Source organism: Polyodon spathula, chromosome 4 (assembly GCF_017654505.1).
Source record: "Polyodon spathula isolate WHYD16114869_AA chromosome 4, ASM1765450v1, whole genome shotgun sequence".
NCBI lineage: Eukaryota > Metazoa > Chordata > Actinopteri > Acipenseriformes > Polyodontidae > Polyodon > Polyodon spathula.
This window is the reverse complement of record NC_054537.1, coordinates 93,817,028-93,838,822: the sequence shown is the minus strand read 5'-3', so window position 1 is coordinate 93,838,822 and position 21,795 is coordinate 93,817,028. Positions and strand designations below refer to the sequence as shown.

Genomic DNA, 21,795 nt, shown 5'->3' with positions numbered 1-21,795 from the left:
CATTCAATTGGAGTCTTGGTACAACTGCACGTGAATAATAAAAGTGCAATTCCCTGTGCTGACGAATTATTTTACCTGCACGTGAAGCGCTGTGCAATCCTCGTGCTTAAATAAAAATATACATTTTAAACACTTGTGCTCATAACCCATTGTGGCAAAGCGTAAGCCCTGCACATGGGGAAATATGTAGTTTATTGTATGTTTTTGTGTTAATTATTAATATTTAATTGTTGAGCTGCTGTGGCGCTCTGCTGGGGACGATTACCCGTCTGAGTGGAGCAGCAGCTGAAAGCAATCAGCTGTGCAGCAGGCGGGTGGGCGTGTCTCAGCGGAGCGTCAGTATAAAAGCATGACGATTGCTGTGATCGGGGCTGCTGCAAGGCCTGCCGTTTTCATGGCACATTTTGATTTATAGTTTGTTGTGCTGTGTTTTATTTTGCACTTTTTGTACAGCGTGATGTACTAGACTTCTGTGCTTTACCATCGCTGGTAATGTCACATGACCACCTTTACTTTACTTTTGTTTTCTGTTTGTTAATAAAACCTGCCTGCCTGTGCTGGTGTTTTCAACATCAACACCACTTCTGTCTCTGTGTGCTTGAACAGCGGCTAACCACACGCGTGACACGAGGAAGACCCTGTCACAGTACTGTTTATTTCTTTACTTTTAATCAATCATTCAATTGGAGTCTTGGTACAACTGCACGTGAATTAATAAAAGTGCAATTCCCTGTGCTGACATATTATTTTACCTGCACATGAAGTGCTGTGCAATCCTCGTGCCTAAATACAAATATACATTTTAAACACTTGTTCTTGTAACCCATATTTACACAACATAAAACACTAATAAAGGGCCAGGACACTCTGCCACATGTGCCCCCCTTGTGAGCAGCACACCTGGCCTCAATGGCCACCTCCCCTCCTCAGTCCCAAAGTCCGGTTTATAGTCCAGGCCCAGGAACAGGGGCAGCAACAGGCCAAACGTGGCTGCCATGGTGGGAGGTCATCCTCCCACCCCATCAGCTGTAGCGGCCAGGCCGACTGTACACAGGTTGAATACTCTGGCCAAGGCAATCCTGGCCGCGTCCCGGCTGGCCGTGGGGGTGGTCTTCTGACCTTCTCCCCCTTCTCTATAGCCGGCAGTTCCCCCTTGTGGGATTCCAGCCACCAAATTCCCTGCAGCGAAAGTACTGCGGGGGGAGATGGTCTCCTGACCTTTCCCTCCTTCTTCATAACCGGCAGCTCCCTCTTGTGGGGCTTCGGCCACAGTATTTCCTGTGAAAAACCAGGCCTGACACTAACCCCTGGCAAAGCAGTTTCCGGCAAGCCCAGGCGATGGTAGCAGTAGCGGACCCTCGGGAGACGACGGCAGCAGCAGCGGACCCTTGGGAGGAGGCGGCAGCAGCAGCAGCGGACCCTCGCGAGGCGATGACAGCAGAGTGGATCCTCGGGAGGTGACGGAAGCAGCAGCGGACCCTCAGGAGGTGAACTCGGGAGGGGAGCCCCTGGCCATAGTGGTGGCAGCGGGGGCTCCACTTCTCCCTCGTACCCTGTAACCGGTATCTCCCCAGGCGATGCAGAGCAGCGGGCAACCCCAGGCGATGCTGAGCACCTGGCAACCCCAGGTGATGCGGAGCAACAGGCAGCCCCAGGCAACCCCAGGTGATGCGGAGCAACAGGCAGCCCCAGGCGAGGCAGGCGTGATATCCTTGGGCGGTGCGAGGCAGGCATCCTTGGGCGGTACGAGGCAGGCATCCTTGGATGGAACCAGCAGGAATTCATCCTCTGCTGGTGGAGGTGGGAGCTGCAAGCACAGGCGATGTGGAGCAGCAGGCAATCTCAGGCGATGCTGAGCACCTGGCAACCCATTGCGGTGGAGGTGGAACCAGCAGGAATTCATCCTCTGCTGGTGGAGGTGGGAGCTGCAAGCAGTCTTCCCATTGGGGTGGTGGATGTGGACCCAGCAGGAATTCATCCTCTGCTGGTGGAGGTGGGAGCTGCAAGCAGTCCTCCCATGGTGGTGGCGGAGGCAGAGGCAGCTCCTGCTGTTCTGCTCCTGCCGGTGGAGGTGGCGGAGGCAGAGGCAGCTCCTGCTGCTCTTTTCCTCATGAGGGTGGTAGTGTAACCAGCAGGTATTCTCCCTCTGATGCTGGAGATGGCAGCGATGGCTCCTCTCCCTCTGATGCTGGAGATAACAGGCTTCCCTCTCTTGCACTGGAGATAGCGGGGCTTCTCCCTCTTGCAGTGGAGATAGCAGGGTTTCCTCCTCTTGCACTGGAGATGGCAGTGATGACTCCTCTCCCTTTGGCACTGGAGATAACGGGGCTTTCCCCTCTTGCACTGGAGATAGCGGGGCTTCCCCTTCTGGCACTAGAGACGGCAGCGATGGATCCTCTTCCACTGGCGCTGGAGACGGCAGCGATGGATCCTCTCCCACTGGCGCTGGAGACGGCAGCGATGGCTCCTCTCCCTCTGGCGCTGGAGACGGCAGCGATGGCTCCTCTCCCTCTGGCGCTGGAGACGGCAGCGATGGCTTCTCTCCCTCTGGCGCTGGAGACAGCAGCGATGGCTCCTCTCCCTCTGGCGCTGGAGATGGCAGCGGCTGGGCTTTTCCCGATGGAGCTGGAGATAGCGGGAGCCCTGCCATATGTGCAGCCAGGTAGCGGATTACCATATCAAACAAAAACAAAAAAAATACTCCTGGTCTGACGCTTGGTGGCGCTATCGTCCCGTTTCTGACACCAACTGTGAACAGGATGGCTTTGCACGGGTGACATCAGACCAGAAATACAGACTCCAAACAATGAGGAATGGCTGTGAACCTGTGATGCTACAGCATCCAGAGTTTTATTAAATAATAATAACAAACACAAAGATTTAAACAAAACACACAAAACAAAGGGTGCATTGGACAAACAAACAGACAGACAAAACAAACGTGGATGAACCCAACAAACAAGTACTGTGTTGGCACTTCCAGCATGCTGTAGCAATTGTGATTCTACTCTCCTTCTCTCTCCCGTTCTCCACTCACGAACACACAGTGTGTGAAAACATGCAGCTTTTATGCAGCTGTACTGAGACTCGATTGCTAATCAATCGTTCAATTGGAGTCTTGGTACAACTGCATGTGAATTAATAAAAGTGCAATTCCCTGTGCTCACATATTATTTTACCTGCACGTGAAGTGCTGTGCAATCTTTGTGCCTAAAAGCAAACATACATTTTAAACACTTGTGTTTGTAACCCATATTTATATCACATGTATTTTACACATGCACACCAACATTAACACACTGCATACAACAGAAAACACTAGTAAACATAAAGGGACGGGACACTCCGCCACAGAGACCAACAGTAATAATCTCTATACTGTATGTGTAACCAACACAAACTCTATACTGTATGTGTAACCAACACTAACAAACTCTATACTATACTGTATGTGTAACCAAACACATTTAAACTGTATGGTACACCTGCACCTTTACATTCTTAAACTGAATTTTAAATGTTTATTTTGGGATGACACCTCTCATGCACAGACTCCACAGCCCTTCATATGTACTTGCTTAGCTTCCTATTTTGATAATTTGGGGTAATGGAAATTATAGTCAACAACAGCTCTGTCCAACTTCCCCATTTTGCAGAAAGCTACCCTCCTGTGAATACTATAGCTCGCGGGAGGAACATAGCTTGTGCACCATGAGACTAGTGAAAACACACAGACACAGAGCAACAGAATAGTGGTGTGCTACTTGGACCATTTACTTTTTACAAAGCCACGCACTGTTTCAATAGGTGGAAATAATAACTGCCCTTTTGTTTTTGCACTAGGCTTTTTTGATCCAACACCCACTAAGACATGGGGAATGTACTGAGACTGGCAACACCTGAGACTGAGCAAGCATGCCTAGAATCAACAAAGAAAGGTAAGCAATTGCAGTGTTCTTAATGGAAATACACTTTCATCTTCACCGACCAGCAGTAAATAAGTGTGTCCATTGTGTAAGGTTGATTTTATTTTTTTATATATGCTTATTCCAAAAAAAAATACAATATTTTTATATTTTTAATATTTGGAATACTTATTTCAAAAAAATACAAAAAATGAACTTTTTTTATTGGTTTTTACAAATTAACAAGTTTAGACAATGACAACTCTCATTCTAATTTAATCAATTCCAAAACCCTGGTATAAATGTTGCTTTTCATAGTTCTATGTTGGGCAGCATTGGTATTTGTACACAGGCTGACGATTTCTTGTAAAGCAGTCATATAGAAAAGGCATTTATGTTCTTGCAGCGAGCACCTATTGCAGTTGTCTAGTTAGGCTTGAATTATTTGATAATATGTTTAGAATGAATGCACAAGCCACATCCTTGCCTGTGTACTGTTTGCAGGGGTGCTTTTGAAACAGCTTCTTTATCTGTAAGATGGCAGTATGATTTATTGCAGCAATTTTTCTCTCTTATCCCTGTTTATGTTACTTAACAGTGAAAGAAAAGTTATCCTGTATTAAAGATCTAAAAATGAACCAGCGCTGCTTTTTACATTAGGTTCTGGCTCTTACAAAAAAATGTATTCAAATATAATTATGATGCAATTGTATCAATAGATCTAATGTAACTGCATTTGTATTTTACATTACTTATGGCTTCCTATGCTTAAGCTAAGATGCTATCAGTGAATTTTAGCACTGACAGCGATTGTTTCCAGTGTGTTATCACAGTACACTACATTAACAATACAGGACATTAGTGTGGCTAACGATTTGGCTATTGACTGCCTGATTTAAAACGATAAAACAATCTTTCTGTGATTAAGAAACACAGTTCAAAGTAATTTCCATGACAGTTATTAGGCTTGTTAGGAATTCTAAAAAGTAAAGTTAAGAAAACTAACAGTGCTGTGATGTATATGATTGGCACAAGTATAGTGAAGGCTGCATTAACTCATGTAGTTACCGAACATGGGCTTGCTTTAGCTTGCATGTATTGGGGGTTACTGGAAGACAAGCTTTCAGTTCAGGTGACACTTAATGCAGGTTGTATTCTATAACCTACAAAGTAATACAGTAAATATCATTCTGAAAATGCACACCCTTTATTGATGAATATATACAGCTATGGCCAAAAGTTGTTCATTAAGTGTATGGAAAACTACAAAGCAGTATGTAATTCAATATGCTAACGTAACATTATTCAGCAGCTTTTATTCAACTTTATGAAGCAAAATTAGTTAATTAAATAGGGTGATGCAAAACATTTGGCCATAGCTGTACATGCATACATATTATATATATATATATATATATATATATATATAATATATATATAGTGTGTGTGTGTGTGTGTGTGTATATATATATATATATATATATATATATATATATATATATATATCTATATATCTATATATATAATATATTCTACTTCTGTCACTGTATGAGCAGACCGTGACATAGTACATATCATAAATACGACACTTTGCAAGAATATATGCATGCTGTATACTGTATAGCGGCTGTTTGTCACTTGCCTGGAGCTATCAGTGGCCTTCTATGGAAGGTACTTTTAGTGAACATCACTAAACATAACTGAAGACTAATTCATAGGTGATGGCTGATACCCAGCGATATTAAGTATAGCCCAAAAGTGGGGAACGGTCTTAATCCCCACAACTTGCATAGAACCTTGTCAACAGAAATTGGTAGTAATAGCCCTACTTACGATAAAAAATGATAAAAGGGAACTGCTTACATACAACTAAAAAAATCTACAACAATGAAAAGATAGATTTTATAAAAAGACATGTCTTTGCTCTCTCCCCACAGAAGCAGACAAAGACATTCTAGTTGTGCTACATGATTACCCACCTCCTGATGTCAGCGAGCCTATATATAGGGTTGGAGAGAAGCTGCAGGTGCTTTCTGAGTGAGTTTGAGACTTGTTATAAACCCTACTGCACATGTTAACAGAAGAGCTCCCAGCTATTGTTCTGGCTGGGGTTAAAGTTATTAGTGCTAGAGCACACACACACTAGTAAACAACAGTCAGCACTTGATTGCAGTAAAATATATTGGACTTACAAGCTAATTGTGACACTTCATTCCTACATTCGTTTGGTGAAGCTCCATCAGATTCTACAGTATAGTCTGATGACAAACACACCGTAGCAGAACAAGCTGTGCTGATCATCAAGCAGTTCACATTGTGAAAAAGCAAAACGTGTTCTAACTTTAAATTAGTATACTTGACATCATATCAGTAACAGAAAACAAAAAACAGCTTTTCAATTACGCCTTGATTATCCATAAAAAAAAAAAAAAAATGCTTATGATTGTGTTATCCTGACAGGGCTTCCAGGTTAGCAAAATAAATAGCAATAAGTAGATGAATAAATAAGCAAATAAATAAATAAATAAAAATGCTTCAAGTAAATGATAGCATTATACAACAAAATTGAGGCAATGTTGTACGGAGTACTGTAGATTCTGTTAATTACACAATGGAACTGAAAGCACCAATTATTCCGTTTTGAATAAACATAATAATAGCTTTGTAGTTTTAGAGAAGCAGCAGTTCTTTGGCAGTGCTATATATAACTACAGATCTCACATCTACCACATCTAGGAGGGTCCGTAAGATGGGGCTGAACTAATCAACTTTATCAAGCTATTTGCTTATGCAGCCATAGGAAGTGCAGAGGCTTGTGGATAATACAATATGAGATGACCCAATCTCTGTAGCTTTGCATATTTACTCAATGCACAAAACTAGCACAGGTGCCCTTCCTTTAACACACATAATGCTGGCTATGTCTTTCAGAATGAGAACCCAAAGCAAAAAAAGAAAAACAAGTTCTGATAAGGCCTGATGGTACAGTAAGAAATGAATCAGCTAGTGTCGTTTTTGAAAATATATATATGTATATATATATATATATATATATATATATATATATAAACTCTCTATTTTAATTATTAGCTACAACGTTTAAACTTATGCCTTAAGATGAAAATGAGAATTTTAAAAAAAAAGTTTTTTGGATGTACAAGTTTCAATGGAGAGCCTTAATTATGCACTAATATTATATCGCTTTATTTTTTTTAAACAAATTTAGTTAATTAATTAGTTAATTCTATAGGGTGTTGCAAAACTTTTGGCCATAGCTGTACAGTAGACTCCTAATAATAAGAATTCCTGAACATACTTTTTTTTACATTTGTTTTTGAATTGATTGTAATCTGTTTTCTGACAGTGAAATATAACCCCACAGAAATGTACCTATACTGAGGCAGCTGCCATGCTGAGTTACTACTGTATATAGTAGTACAAATAAACTTTTCAATGCTCTTTGGAAATCCTAACTTTCACTTAGAAATCTTAATACTCAATCATAGGATACACAATGGTACTAAAAATAATTTAGGAATGTTATTGACACTTTAAAAAAAAACAAATTATCAGGGCTCCATGGTTGAAAATGAAAAATGTATCTACTTAATGATACCATTATTACTGCAATTTATATGAAAGGAAGATACATGTATGTGGTAAAAATTACCACATTCAATTACAGCATGTCATGTTTAAATAAATCTCTTTTCATGTTTTCATCAGAGAAGGGAGTTGGTGGAAAGTTATTTCAATAGTTACAGGAAATGAAAACTACATTCCGAGTAACCATGTGACAAAAGTCTACTATGGGTAAGTGTTAGTGTTCGTTAAATTTATTTTCTGCATATTGCACTGGACTAAAAAACATTTTTTTCCTGTAAACAAAATTTTAAAATACACAGGCTACAGCTACCAAAGCAGATATAAACAACACCAATTTTCAGAAACGTTTTGCTAATAGCAACATTTTGGATTCTAAAGAAACAATGTATTGAGCTAGGAAAGCCAAGTAAACTGAGGTAAATATATATTAGGGCCATTTTAACACTCAGTTTGCTGCTATTGACAGCATTGTAATTCAATAGTAACACTGCCATGATCAGTCCCAAACATATCAAACCACAGTTAAATTATTTCTTTAATAAGACCAACATGATATAAAGGAGCAGCCCCTCTTACAACGTGATATCAGGTATCAGAAGAAACCTGGGTTTCCCATGGCCAGTACAGCACATACACGTTTAACCTTTCTATCTACCTAGATAGGGGGAGGAAAGATGTAGTCCAGGTTTGCTGCAGGACTACATCCCCTAGAGTGCTATTGGGTACAGGAGTGGAATCAGTTGGCACTAATTTAATGAAGGACACCTGCCTGGTAATTAAACAGGCAGGTAAATTAAGCAGGTCAAAATGTTTAGTGTTTATCTTTGTTAAGGCTAAGGCCTAAGAGGAGACCTGTAGAGGAACCTTAAAGAAAGATATGTGTTTAATGCGTGTAAAGTATTGGTTGTGGGGGCTGGCTCAGCCGTACAGTTGTAGTTAGACCTTGGGAAAAGTTCATTAAGCACTCCTTGATGGATTAGGCGCTTGTTTTGTGCAAATAAATATACAGGCACGGCCCTGTTTTACAGCTATCATCTGTGGTTTCAAGTACTTCATTTACACTTAAAAACAGTGTTAAAGGTCCCGTGAAGTGACAAAGCAAGCCCCAGTTCACCACAAAAGAGACAACTTCACAATGTTTAACATGCCTTTGTCAAGGTAAAGTGTGTTTGAAAACAAACAGTGGAGAGGTTTTTGAAGCCGTCCACTACACTCACATATTTCTATTTAAAGCTATGGATGTATTTGTGATGTCGGTGCTAGTTACGATATATGCTTATATATATATATATATATATATATATATATATTTTTTTTTTTTTTTAATTTTAGCTGGCTCTTTGAGGGAGTAGTACGACTCAAAGCAGAGGAATTGCTGCAACTTCCCAACAACAGAGTCGGATCTTTCATGATCAGAAACAGCCAGACTGACAGAGGTACAGTATGTTAGAACAATTCAAAGGAGAGGCCTTGCTGGACCATAGTGAATGGTCTATTACAAGACTTTCACTGATCACATGTATTTATTTTGATATTTATTTAAGAATATGATTTCTTATATATTTTAGTATACACCCTTATAAAAGTTTACCGTAGTGCAAAAAGCATGGTAAAGCATAGGTAAACATAGTCTTTACAATATAAAGCCCAGAGGGATATGGTAAAGAATATTAAAAAAAAAAAACAGCAGTCTGACATTTTTTGCAAAATAATGCCAATTTCTGATATTTAATGTCTGCTAGATTTTGTGGTTTTAGATCACGAAGCATGACTCATGACTGATCTTCCTAACAGGCATTCTTAATTGTTGTAGGTCAGTACTGCCTGTCAGTCAAGCACAGAGCAGTGAAGCACTATCTAATCAACCGCTTACCCAACAACTGGTACTACATCTCTCCTCGTCTCACTTTCCAGTGCTTGGAAGACCTAGTCAGTCACTATTCTGGTAAGCCGATGCTACGGGATTGCACAGAAACATGTAAATGTAAAAGAAATTGAAGATTAAAGAGGACTCTCGAGTACAGTATGTTCCAGTTGATAAGTGTTTCAAATGTTATCAGTAAAATAAAAACACCATTTAAAAAAAAAAAAAAAAAAGGTTTACTGATTTAAAGCATGTCAGTCAACAAGGTAAGCAGCTGATCGGTTATTGGCAGGATAGAAGCCAGTGAGAGGGTGGGGATGATTTTACTGCCTAGTGGAAATGGCCAAGGAAGTGCATGACCCATGCTGGCTAGAACATGTGTTTTTTTCAAGACTGCACATTTGCAGATTATACAATGAATGGATGTGCACAATTATTTCTGGGAACCACTACAACAAAGTTTCATGTAAATTGTGTGGTTGACTAACAAATGAGTCCTTCTATCAATGAGGCTGCATTTCCCCGGGGGACCATTCTTCCACTTTCAATATAAATCTGTTAGGTGTAACTGTTTCCGATCTTTTGACAGCATCAGTGCTGATCAACCGTGGGTGTCAAAGCCTGAGCACAATCATGTATAAAGAATATCATGAAGGCTACAGTATATGTATAATACAGACAGTACTGACAGCTGACTCTGCTTTTCAGTTACATTTTTCTAACAATTTAAATCCAGCTTAAACTCACACAAACATCTTTTTATAGGGGTTGGATTTTCAGAGAAAAATAACAAAAGTGAGCATGTGTTGTTTTTTTAAGGTTTTGAAAGAACTCCAAGTATTTTCATTTTAAAACATGATTTGGTGCTACACTAGGTTAAACACAATTTTCAGTTTGCTTGCCTTGCCTTCCAGGAAGTATGATACTGCTTTACTTCCTTGGTCATTTCACCATAGCAGTGACTTAAGGGTTCAAGCATGTAACAGGCTGCAAAGCATGTCAGTCATTAGGAGAAGCATCTGGTTTGCTACTGACAGGAATGAAGGCCCTGAAGGGGTGAGAACAATTTCATTTTCAAGTGAAATGCCCAGGAGAGCCAAGACAGTCAAAGCATGGCTTGCAATCAGAGATTTATTTAACTTTGTATACTACCAAATATCAAAGTGTATGTTTGCTTAAATTCAGGTTTCATTCAAAACGAATGGATGGATGTACAGTAATTTGTTAGATACAATCACTACAATATTTTATTCATCTATGACAGTTGGATTATTGTTTATCTCTAATTTTAAAATAGTAATACATTGTTTTAACTCAGTTTAGAAACTATGGCCAAATTGTAATACATTCAATCCTCAAAGTTTGAATGCAACTGGAGTTTGCAACTGCAGCTGGAGTTTGTGCAGCCTTAAATCATACACTTGTCAGAATTAGCAGACAACCCCCGACACCCCCCACACCACAAAAAAAAAAAAAAGAACTTTCCATGGAGAAAAAATGCAAACTATTCCATCAGAAAAAAAAGGCAAGAGAATAATCAATTTGTCACACTATCCCGTGGGCTAAAAGAAGCACCCATGCTTATATAAACATAAGACTTGCTTGTATAAACATGTACCCTATACAGTAAGTACCAGGTTTCCTTTGATGTGCAATGAGGGATGAGGGGGGTTACAGATGTGCAGCCTGAGCCAATCCCATTAAACTCTGTGGTGGGTTTTGATCTTTGGGGTTCAAGAAAACAGCGGCGAACTGGAAATTTGACCCAATACGGAACAGAAAAATGATTTGGACACCATAAGAAAATGGGCTCTTGTATATTCACTTAGTAAATAATATAACAGTTGATTGTACTTCAGAGTAAAATGTAGAGTATATACAGCACAGTATATAAGTCCACTGCCTCTTTTCTTTGTTTGTAAATTCTGATTCCATGCCTCTTCATTTACAGAAACTGCTGATGGCCTCTGCTGTGTCCTTACAAGCCCCTGCCTCTCCCACAACAGCATCTGCAACCTGAACCTGACCAATCAGCCTCCACCTGTGCTGATGAGTCGGAATCGATTCACTTGGGACAATGTGGACAGGTACAGCCCATTTCAGTTTTCAATAACACTACTTTGATAACAACAGCTATGTGTTGCTGTATGATATACGCTTATAGGTTTAAACATTGTCTAGGAAAACCTGAATATTTCATATTATCATCTATGTACTCCCCTACACAAGACAACTAAATTACAAACCCCCAGAGTTACAATATAGTGCAGCTAGTGAGAATTAGCTGCAGTGTAGTGATAGAGCCTGTAGTAGTGAGAGAGTCGTTTACTGCACAGTTTACTGCATGTACCTGTACTGCGGTGCCTGCTGTACTTCATTTTATCTGGGTATTTTTTCACCCCGGATAATGTACGCTTCTCTGTGCTAGTCATCTACGATCCTCTGTGGAACAGAGTGGTCATGCTTAATGAAGCAACGTAAGTACGTCTGAATTAACAGGAAATACATGCAACTGGCAGAATCAGGGTGCAAATAATCTACATCCTAACCTCCCAAGAGTTCATCTGTTTTCAATAGAATGCAATATTGAAATCATAGGATCTTGTCAGCTGTAGTTCTTTGTAAGTGCAATTGCTTACCAAGGTGATGATTCTTTCGTATTTCACCGGCAAATATTTATTTGAATGTAGAAATGTTTCTTTAAGATTTAAGCTTCTAGTGCAGGTCTCTATGCACTTGTTTCCTGTGGTTAAACTTGGCAAGCTGAGTGCACATTATCAAATAACAGGGGATACCAATGCTGAATACCATAATCCTTTCATAGATATTCAGAGTAATTATTTGAAATAACTGGATTGCTGATATAACAGAGCGAAGGCTGGGCGTGAACCAACAACCCTGCGCACCACAAGTGAGTGTCTTAACCACTCAAAAGAGCAAAAGAGCCGGGCTTGTCTGCAATCGTGGTTTAAGAGCTTGAACCTCTCTCATCTTACTGACAGGGGACAGAATCTGTAATGACAGTGTGTCACACAACACTGCCCGTTACACTGGCTACCCTTTAATTCTATATTGCAAATGTAGCTTGAACACCTATTGAAATGCCAAGTGTGCTAAATATCTCTGGTATTATTTTCACCTGTAAAGTTATAAGCTATTGCTTTTTCATTAACAGGTCAGAGTTGACCAAGGAGAATGCAGTAGGTAACTGGGAGAATGACAATTCTCTCCTAAGCTTTGGCTTACGGAACAGCATTGCCTCTTATTTGTCCCTGTCAGGAGGTCAAGAAGATAAGTCAAACAAAAGCAGCCGCATGAAAAAGAGCAAATCCATGTACGGGGTCCCGAGGAGTGCGGAAAACAACGTGATTCTTACTGAAGAGGATTACCGTGAAGAGCAAGGTGAACAATCATGAAGACCTCAAGGAGCGGACATGCACATTGTATTGATTCCTGAAACGAAGGACTTCACATTTACAGCATATCTTCTGCATACATTAGTGTTATTCTGACTGTTTTTGGGAATGTGTGTATGGCAAACATAAATAGTTTCTACTTCTTTATGGGAAATTGAGAGACTTTATTAAAAAAGAAGAAACGTCTTGCTGAACTGCCATATCCAAGCGGACTGTGATTTCTTTATTCTCAATGCTATCATGATGCTCAATTAATCATGTGCACCAGTTTGCATGCACATATATGTATTCATGTGTGTATGGATGCTTGTTTGATTGTTTCTATAACATTGTCATAATGAAACATACACAGACCTTATTGTTATTACAAAGTGTTCCTCCAGAACAAACTAACAGAATCAACGTGACTTCTGGATTGTCAAAACATTTTACTGCAACTCATTTGTAGCGCATGTTTAATTTACTAGGGGCTTGTACAGTACATAGTCTATAGTGTGGCTCACCCAGTTAAAGTGCTGCGGCGGGGAGCACAGTTTGCGTCCAGGCTGTGCAAAGAGGCTGAACTTTGCTGGGGCACCCAGAAGGAGACGTCACATTGGCTCTGACACTCCCGGGGTGGGGGATGGGTAACCGGTAGGGACTTATTCTCCTCATTGCGCACCAGCGAACCCTACTGGCCAGACACTGAGCACATTCAGAGTGATAAGAAGCAGGGCTGATCTCTGTTCTCTGGGATCGGTAGCCCTGCCCACCTCTGCTCTGGATTGCTCTGCGTAAAAGTGATTCTGGCTTTAGGCTTGAGAGATTGGAGGATGCTCACACACCCTCAGAATATCTGTGCTGTGTGGGGACTAGGTGCGGTGAGGAGAAACAAACACAATTGGACATTTCATATTGTTGGGGGGGGGGGGGGGTAAAAATTAATAATTGGTCATTCCAAATTTTAAAATAAACAAATTAAGATTTAGAGTGACTTTCAACTTTTTAAATTTTTTTTAACCAAAATCTAAAAGATAAATGCCAAGTATATGAGGAGATGTGTCAAATTTCACAAATACTTAAAATAGATTAATTAATTCCAAAGTCTGAGGTAGTACTTAACTAACTAAGATGTACCTATTCTAAAGTATCATTTTATAACATATATATATATATATATATATATATATATATATATATATATATATATATATATATATATATATATATATATTGTGTATACTGTGTATATATATACTGTGTATATAAAGAGCAAGCTGTCCAACGTTTCAATATGTTGTACTTGTTACATACTTGTTAAATTATTAGGCCTATTGCAGCTGCACAAGAAAAAAATTGCATAAAGTAATATCCAACCTTTTAGATTTTCTGCAAATTGAAAATCTTTCAACTGCATAAGTTGCTGTAGTTTTTGAAGGTGTATTCTCCTACATGCATACCTTAAACAATAAAGATCCAAGTCCAAGATATCTTGTTGCAGTAAAAGAAATCTACGATTTTATTATTTCATTTCTTCTGTCTTTTATAACGTATAGTAACAACAAAGGGAAATCGATTCTGAAACACTAAGGATTTCAGACTTGCATGTTTTGATCTGATACAAATCAAGAAACGGGCATGTCAGTGTAAAAAAACACAGTTTCCTCTTTGCTAATGCTAACCAACAAAAACTTGCATTCTTTGCATGTTCAAAAGTATGAGGAAGTGTGAGGAAAACATTTAGAAACCTGATTGGGAACTTGTCTAACTGAAAGCATCTGCAGCTCTTGCCATTTTGGCTTTTCAGCTACAGGACTTTTCAGGTGGCTGTTCCTTGACTGAAGTCTAACAGAACCTTTTTTATTTTTATTTCACTCGGTCAGCTGTTTACTTTTTCATGTTGGCATTTAAGCAGTACAGCAAGGAAGTGTATGCAAAGAATTTGTGGACTAGACGTCACCTCTTATCAGATTTATAAGTGCTGTTGCTACAGACAGGATCCAATGAGGGCATGACCTATAATATAAGTCCACAATTCAAACTGTAAAGCTGAGGTAAAGATGAATACAATTTCTTTAACAATCCATCGTAGAGTCAACTTTCTGTTCATATAAACAATGAACATGATGTGTGTTCATCCGTCATGAAAATCAATAGCAACTGCTGGCAATGGTTATTTCTAATTCAAAGGCTTCCTGTTTTTATCAAGCAAATGTGCATATCTCTGTATTTTTCAAATGCATTGCCTGCGTGAAGAATATCGTTTATTGTGTTTGTCCTTGTGAGATAGCAGGGAGGGGGTTAAAATCCTCCCTGCTTTAAAAACATGTGAAAATGCACTTTTGGGTGAATGGGCTAAGGGTTTTAAATTGTTTAATTGTCTTATTGTTTAGTTATCCCCTGCACCTGGTGGTAATTGTGAATTAGAACCAGGCGCAGGGTATTTAAGAGAGGCAGCCAGTCTACTCAGGGCTGCTGAGAGAAGAGCCTGACTGTGTGAGTGAGCAGTTGTATTGAGGTATTGTGTGAGTTTGAGTGTTTGTGGCAGGTAAACGGCTTGGCTGTCCTGCGTGGTAGTTAGGATCTTGCATCGAGTGTTTAGTTAGTGCTCCGAAGGAGCTAGGTGTTTGTTTTATTTTGCTTATTTTTTTGTTAAAGTTGCGCAACAACGCTATTTCTTTCAAACATGTGTGTGTATCGTGATTTTTAGAAGGGAGAAGAACCCAAGCGGGTCTGTCTGGAGTGCCGGCCGTCGCAGTCCTTCAGTTGTTGAGGTAAATAAAGATGGATCAAGTTTAATAATACTATATTACAGGTAGTAATGGTAAATGTTATAATGTATATAATGTATTGATGAACTTTCTTAATATTGTGCAGCCATTTGTTACTGGTAAATTGTAGAAACAAGACCTTTTTTCATGCTAAATTGTTGGTACAGCAAATAGCTGAATTTTACTTATTAAAAATCTCTAATGGAGGAGAGTGTAGCCATTTAAAATATAATATGGGTTGAGTGTTAAAGGGTTGTAACAGAAATCGATAATGTGATAATTCAGGCCATGAGACATTCAAGAAAGCTTGCACAGAGCACTCAATGAGAAATATCCTCAATAGAAGTAAACCAATTGGAAAATTGAACTGTTTTTTTTTTTGTACTGGTATCGAAATGAAAAGACAGCCTCCCTTTCCATTAGCAGGGCTCTTTGGATGAGGCTGCCACCGAGTGGGGAGGTCAGATGCACGCTGGCAGTGTTGGCTCCACTCCTGTCACCTGCTTAGGATCGCCACCAAAACTGGCAGTGTGCCTCTGAACCCTCTTGAGTGCAGCCGTCTGACCTTGAAGGCCAAAGTTCTCATTCAATGCATAGACGTTACAACAAAAATACATACACTTAATAGCAAACCACAGTCGTGTCAAGACTTAGAATCGCCAGAGAGGATTTAATAGCCATCGATGCTGAGATGTGGGCTGTAAATACAGTCACTTTTTTTTATATATATCTCGCACATAAAAGATCAGCCAGAAGAGCATGTATTTGCATAATTTTTTTTTCTGTGAAATCTATATTGACCTCCAAAGAAAATAGGAAAGCAGTTTAAATGAACTAAGTCAGTAGTTTAAATATGCCCATTTAGTTTCCATGACCATGGGCTAATTTTCAGTGTATCCTGGAAAACAAAGTCAAGCATTCAAAAAAAATTGTTCTAACTTGACACTCGCATTATCAGCTCCCATTAATAACAGGTAAGCATGCTGTAGCAATGTAAAGACCCTGAGCTGCTGGACTGCTTGCTGTTGTTTGGTAACACATTGAATCTTTCAGATGCCTGGGTGACAGATTCATTTCTGGAAATCGAGCAGCTAGGAGCTTCTTTTTTTTTTTTTGTCGCCAGCATACATTTGCAGCATTTTTTGATGAATTCCATTTAAAGTGTTATTACTTTTTCTTTTGATTCTAATATAACATTATTTTTTTGCAAACTACTACTCCCATTACTTTTATATTTAAAAGAAAGCTAGTTAGGACTTAGAATAATGTAACTGCTCATACCTCAAACTTTCATACCTCCAGTTTTCTTATATTATTAATGGGGGGGTTGAACTATTGTTAGAAATTATAGAATGTATTTTGTTGCCACTGTCTAACCAAACAAAATATATCAAGCCTATTAACTTCGGAAACCTAACAAGGTTGCTGAGTGGGTACAGGTGGAGAGGTGATGCAGGGCAGAAATAACACAGACGGAAACTCTAATCCGGTTTGAAAAAGGGGCTTTTATTTATTCTTTTAATCCAGGTCTGGTGACCAAACAATAAACCCCGGTAATACATGCCAATGTGTACTCCACAGCCGTAATAACGGGTTGCAGCCAAAACAATAAACGTGCTTTATCTGCCCCACAATAATACTGAACACTGACACCAGCCCTGGGTGTGTGCAGTCATCCTCTTTGTGGATGATAACAGGTTATTTGTGACTGTGGTGTAGTTCTGTTCCAGCTTTGTGCTGGGCCAAGGTGCCAACTCTGGATATCTGTTAGCCATCTGGTGGTTTACAAACAAGACAATTACTAACGAGCACAAACAAACAAAACACCGACAAATACAATTTCAGATTTCACTGGCGTCTCATGGTCCTTCTAGTTTCTAATAACAAAACCAAGCAAAGGAACAGATTCCAATTCTCCATCCCCTTTTATGCAATCACAGATGACACCTTGTTAAACAAGTGCAGCTATCTCTATAATCTGCAGCTGCTACATCGTTTCCCTTCCGGGTCAATATGTTCTTGCAAGGGAGTCTCGCCGCCTTCCACCCTGATTGACTTCCTGACCCTGGAAAAGAACTGTCAGGCCAGCCTGTCCAAAGAACTCTGTTCTTGCTTCTTGGCGCCCTCCCAGGTCGGGAGGGAGATTTACAACCAAGGTTTATTGTATTTCTGTCACAGACCTATTTCAATTTTTTAATCTGAAACAAAAACTCCTTAGATGAGAGCCCTTATATAAAAGTGAATTGGTGGAAATGCAAGCCTTGCACTGGATTCAATACATGGTACATCTGGGCAGTGTTGTTTTAATGACTGCTATTATGACTATTGCTCAGTCTTGTAACACTTTGAAGACTCCAATCTCTCATTGATAAATCCATCTCGGTTACATATGTAAGCAGGAGGATGATGGGAAATGTAGTTCTGAGAGGTCCATGCGGATACAAGTGAAGTCATCTTGAGGCAGGGAATGCAATTTAAGTTTAAAAGTGGTTAAAATGTAAACAATTAAAACGCACACCTAACGTAAACAGTTGTAGCAACACATGGAACACAACACAATAAAACAAAAAAGGTCCCTATGTACCCTTTAAATTGGAATCTTAACTTATCAATTAGGTATATTGTTAAAAAGCTCTATATTCAATTAGAAGTGATCAATATTTTGCAGATAACATTAAAAATGTAAACACATAGCACAAGATTCTCAATATCTTTTACACCAAACAGTTATTTGCACTTTTTTTCTGAAAAAAGTAAAATGCCAGCTACAGCTATAAAACTAATGAGAAACATCTTAAGACGAGTAAGACTTTTTACACATTTCTAAATTAAATGTAAGTTACTGTATTAGGGCATTTTCTGTTTCTTAAACAGTGTACAAATGAATATTTGAAGTAATTCTATACTGTACAAAGGGTGGTTTACACTATGCATATGCTTAGTCAAGACCTGCGTTAGGTATAGACCGCATTGGAGTGTGTTGTACCATTTTATTATTATTGTTATTATTATTTCTTAGAGGCCCTTACCCAGGGCAGCTTAAAGTTGTATAAAAAAATCCATATCAAGAATTACAGTACAATTAAGAGCAAGATACAAAATACAGTGACTTCAGCCCTAATAAGAGCAAATACAAAACACAGTACGAATTGCTATCGGGGCAGTTCGAGAGCAGATAACACTGTTGATAATTGTGTGTGCTATTCTCTACCCTTGTTAAATGAAGCATCACCACTTTATTTCTGGAAGATGAATCTCAATCCTCAATCATTCACACTAAGTAACTACACAGGAAGCTCACTGAACTGCATCTATGTGCTGAGCTCAATATCAGAGTCTCCACACCAATGAATATTTGCCACTCAAGTTTGAACACAATTCCATCCAAAGTCCTGATTTACTGAAGCTAGATAAATGACTTTAGTTAAGCTTACCATTATTTAAAGCTGTATTTCATTCTTAGATAAACTGAAAGACACATGCCCTTGGGGACAAGCACGTTGACATACAGGCCATCTTCCTCTGCAGCTGGAATCTGGTCTTTTCTATTACCCAGTTCCATTATCAGAAATAACTCCTAGCCTCTCTATTAAGCAGTTGTTCCGTACCACAGAAATCTAAATTCTATGTCACATGACTAATACTATTACCAAGGCTTAGAAGATATGATAAATCATGGCAAAACTTCAGTGATGCACATTAGCAGACCATTCCTGTTATACCCATTAATTGCCTTAAAGTTTACTCAATGTAGAAACAAATAGGCTCTGTATGATAGTATCATTCTAGCATTAAAGTGGTACATCGTCTCAATGTGGTACACGTAACAAAACTTGACCTGTGTAATTTTAGAAAGTGGTACGCTTGGAGATTTTGATACAGGTGCAATCAATTGTGATGTGATTATTTTTTTGCAATCTTAAACTGGAAACAGACAATTGCTCTAAAAAGAAAAAAATATTTCACGACGAACAAGACAAAATGAGAAGTCCAGTGCTAAGTTGCAGAAGTAAAAAAATGTACAAGACCCAATGTATTGCATATGACAAATATTTGCATTCTGTTTTCTTAATAGTGGGAAAATATGATAAATTCAACTGAAAGATGTAAAATACCAAAAATAACATAGCATACAAGGTTTGAATGAGCACTTTCATGCTTTCTTGGCAGAAGTTGTGTAGAAGTTGTTTATACAAGCACACGCAGTGCGGTGCGTACCACTGTTTACCTGCGTACCTGAAAATAACACTACATCGTCCATCTAATTATACAGTATAACAAAAAAATGAAGGTTCAGCATTTAGTGCCAAAGTTAATAAGTTCTAAAGCAGGCTTCATGCTAACTAGCACATCAAACCACTGTTTGATAAGAGCCACTAACATTTTCTCTCTTTATGAATCACAATGTTTAATGAAGGATTCTCTCTGTATGAATCACAATGTCTAATGAGGGATTCCCTCTTTATGAATCTCAATGTTTAATGAATGATTCTCTCTGTATGAATCACAATGTTTAATGAAGGGTGTTCTTTGCGTGAATCAGCATTCAAGATCTATGAGTAAAAGCCACCATAATTCATACATTCTCATTCATATACCCTTGTCCTGTATAATTCATACACCCTCATTCATACACCCTCAGTCATACACCCTCACCCTGTATAATGCATACACCCTCAGTCATACACCCTCACCCTGTATAATTCATACACCCTCAGTCATACACCCTCATTCATACACCCTCAACCTGTATAATTCATACACCCTCAGTCATACACCCTCAACCTGTATAATTCATACACCCTCAGTCATACACCCTCAGTCATACACCCTCACCCTGTATAATTCATACACTCTCAGTCATACACCCTCAGTCATACACCCTCAACCTGAATAATTCATACACCCTCATCCTGTATAATTCGTACACCCTCATTCATACACACTCGCCCTGTATGAAACCATCCTGAGCACAGGATTCACCCACTGGGTCCTGGAAAATGAAATAATTACTTATTTGACATGTAGTTATTTATTTGGTTTTCATTAACTTATTTATGTAGGTATCAAAACTGAAAAAAAAAAAAACATTATTCATGCACAAGTACTAATGCTTTCGGATAATGCTATGTGCTCACCTTAGTCGCCAATGGTCACGTCAGATAATGTGTAAAAAGCCTGTGTGCTATTTTTACTCCCAGTGTTAAAGAACATCCTTTCCCTGCAGCCTGCACGGAGCAGCACAGGAACACACACAAGGGTGGCTGTAACTATTCTATTTTTAGTGTAGAAGTCGAACTAAAATACTTCACCATTCTTAGAAGTACAAGTTTAGGAGCAGCAGTTCAAAAGCAAGTTAAAGGAAAAAAGGAACAGACCCTGATAACAGCACATTCTTATTACAATCCAAACTGGGACGCCCCTCTTGTATCACAGTTATTGAACTCTGACCACTCATTTCATGGTGGTGGTGCACTGGTGAAGTTTCACGGCGAAGCAGACTTATCAACCACTTATGTTGTTTGATAAGTGTAATTGGGTTGAGAATTCAGAATGGTCCAGATAAATAACCTTAAACTCTATAAGGTCATGATAAAAATAACTCTAGATAAAAGTACTTAAAAGCAACCATATCTATGTGGGTTTTGTTAAGGTCATCAAACTGTCGTGCTCTATAACTACCACATACACATCTGCAGTTGTTAACTGAAGCATCACTTTAAGCCCCTGCACCTCCAAGGGCTGTTTAAACACGTCTGGTTGTCTGAAAAAAATGTGAGTTTTCCTACTTTGTTGGACCTGACTTCACTGTACTATGACTTTGCTTTGCTACACTTTACTACCAATGTAGCTCTGTGCCTTTTACCTGGTTGGTATTTTTTTTTTTTTTAAACCAAGTTTCATTGGCCCTTGTGTTTTTTGTTCTGAAATTGTGTGATAAGTGGTTGAGCCATCTTTTCTATTTTGAAATATTTTAAGGATGATTTAATGTTGTATTGAGATACAGTCGGACACATTTTTATTGAGTGAAGTTTATTATTTTAAAATACCTGTGTGTATGCATGTGGGGCACTGTAACATAATCACTGTGGATTTTAAATGCTCCTCTAAGGGTAAGGTGACAATGGCGTAAACCACTATCTGGTAATCAGCACCATATGTTTCAGTTCAATCCCCAAATGCAGCTCTTGAATCCATATAAATATCCACATAAATCAGTGAAAGAAACATTAACTGGATCAAGTTTGAAGCTC

General features: G+C 39.1%; 1 protein-coding gene across 1 annotated transcript; it reads left to right on the top strand.

Moving 5' to 3' along the window:
* Positions 1–3,672: 3,672 nt before the first annotated feature.
* LOC121313890 (src-like-adapter) lies at positions 3,673–13,498 on the top strand. The gene is made up of 8 exons (XM_041246675.1): positions 3,673–3,755; positions 3,844–3,938; positions 5,843–5,942; positions 7,632–7,718; positions 8,844–8,947; positions 9,325–9,456; positions 11,327–11,462; positions 12,551–13,498. The coding sequence occupies exons 2-8, from the start codon at positions 3,872–3,874 to the stop codon at positions 12,789–12,791; spliced, it is 867 nt and encodes a 288-aa protein (XP_041102609.1). The 5' UTR covers positions 3,673–3,755; positions 3,844–3,871; the 3' UTR covers positions 12,792–13,498.
* The last annotated feature ends 8,297 nt before the right edge of the window (positions 13,499–21,795 follow it).

What these genes read in the sequence shown, in the direction of transcription:
- LOC121313890 (XM_041246675.1), top strand. Translation starts at nt 3,872, where the DNA reads ATGGGGAATGTACTGAGACTGGCAACACCTGAGACTGAGCAAGCATGC. An exon ending in GTGACAAAAGTCTACTATGG is followed by an intron (nt 7,719 to 8,843) that starts GTAAGTGTTAGT and finishes TTTTAATTTTAG; the next exon opens with CTGGCTCTTTGAGGGAGTAG. An exon ending in ACTTGGGACAATGTGGACAG is followed by an intron (nt 11,463 to 12,550) that starts GTACAGCCCATT and finishes TTTCATTAACAG; the next exon opens with GTCAGAGTTGACCAAGGAGA.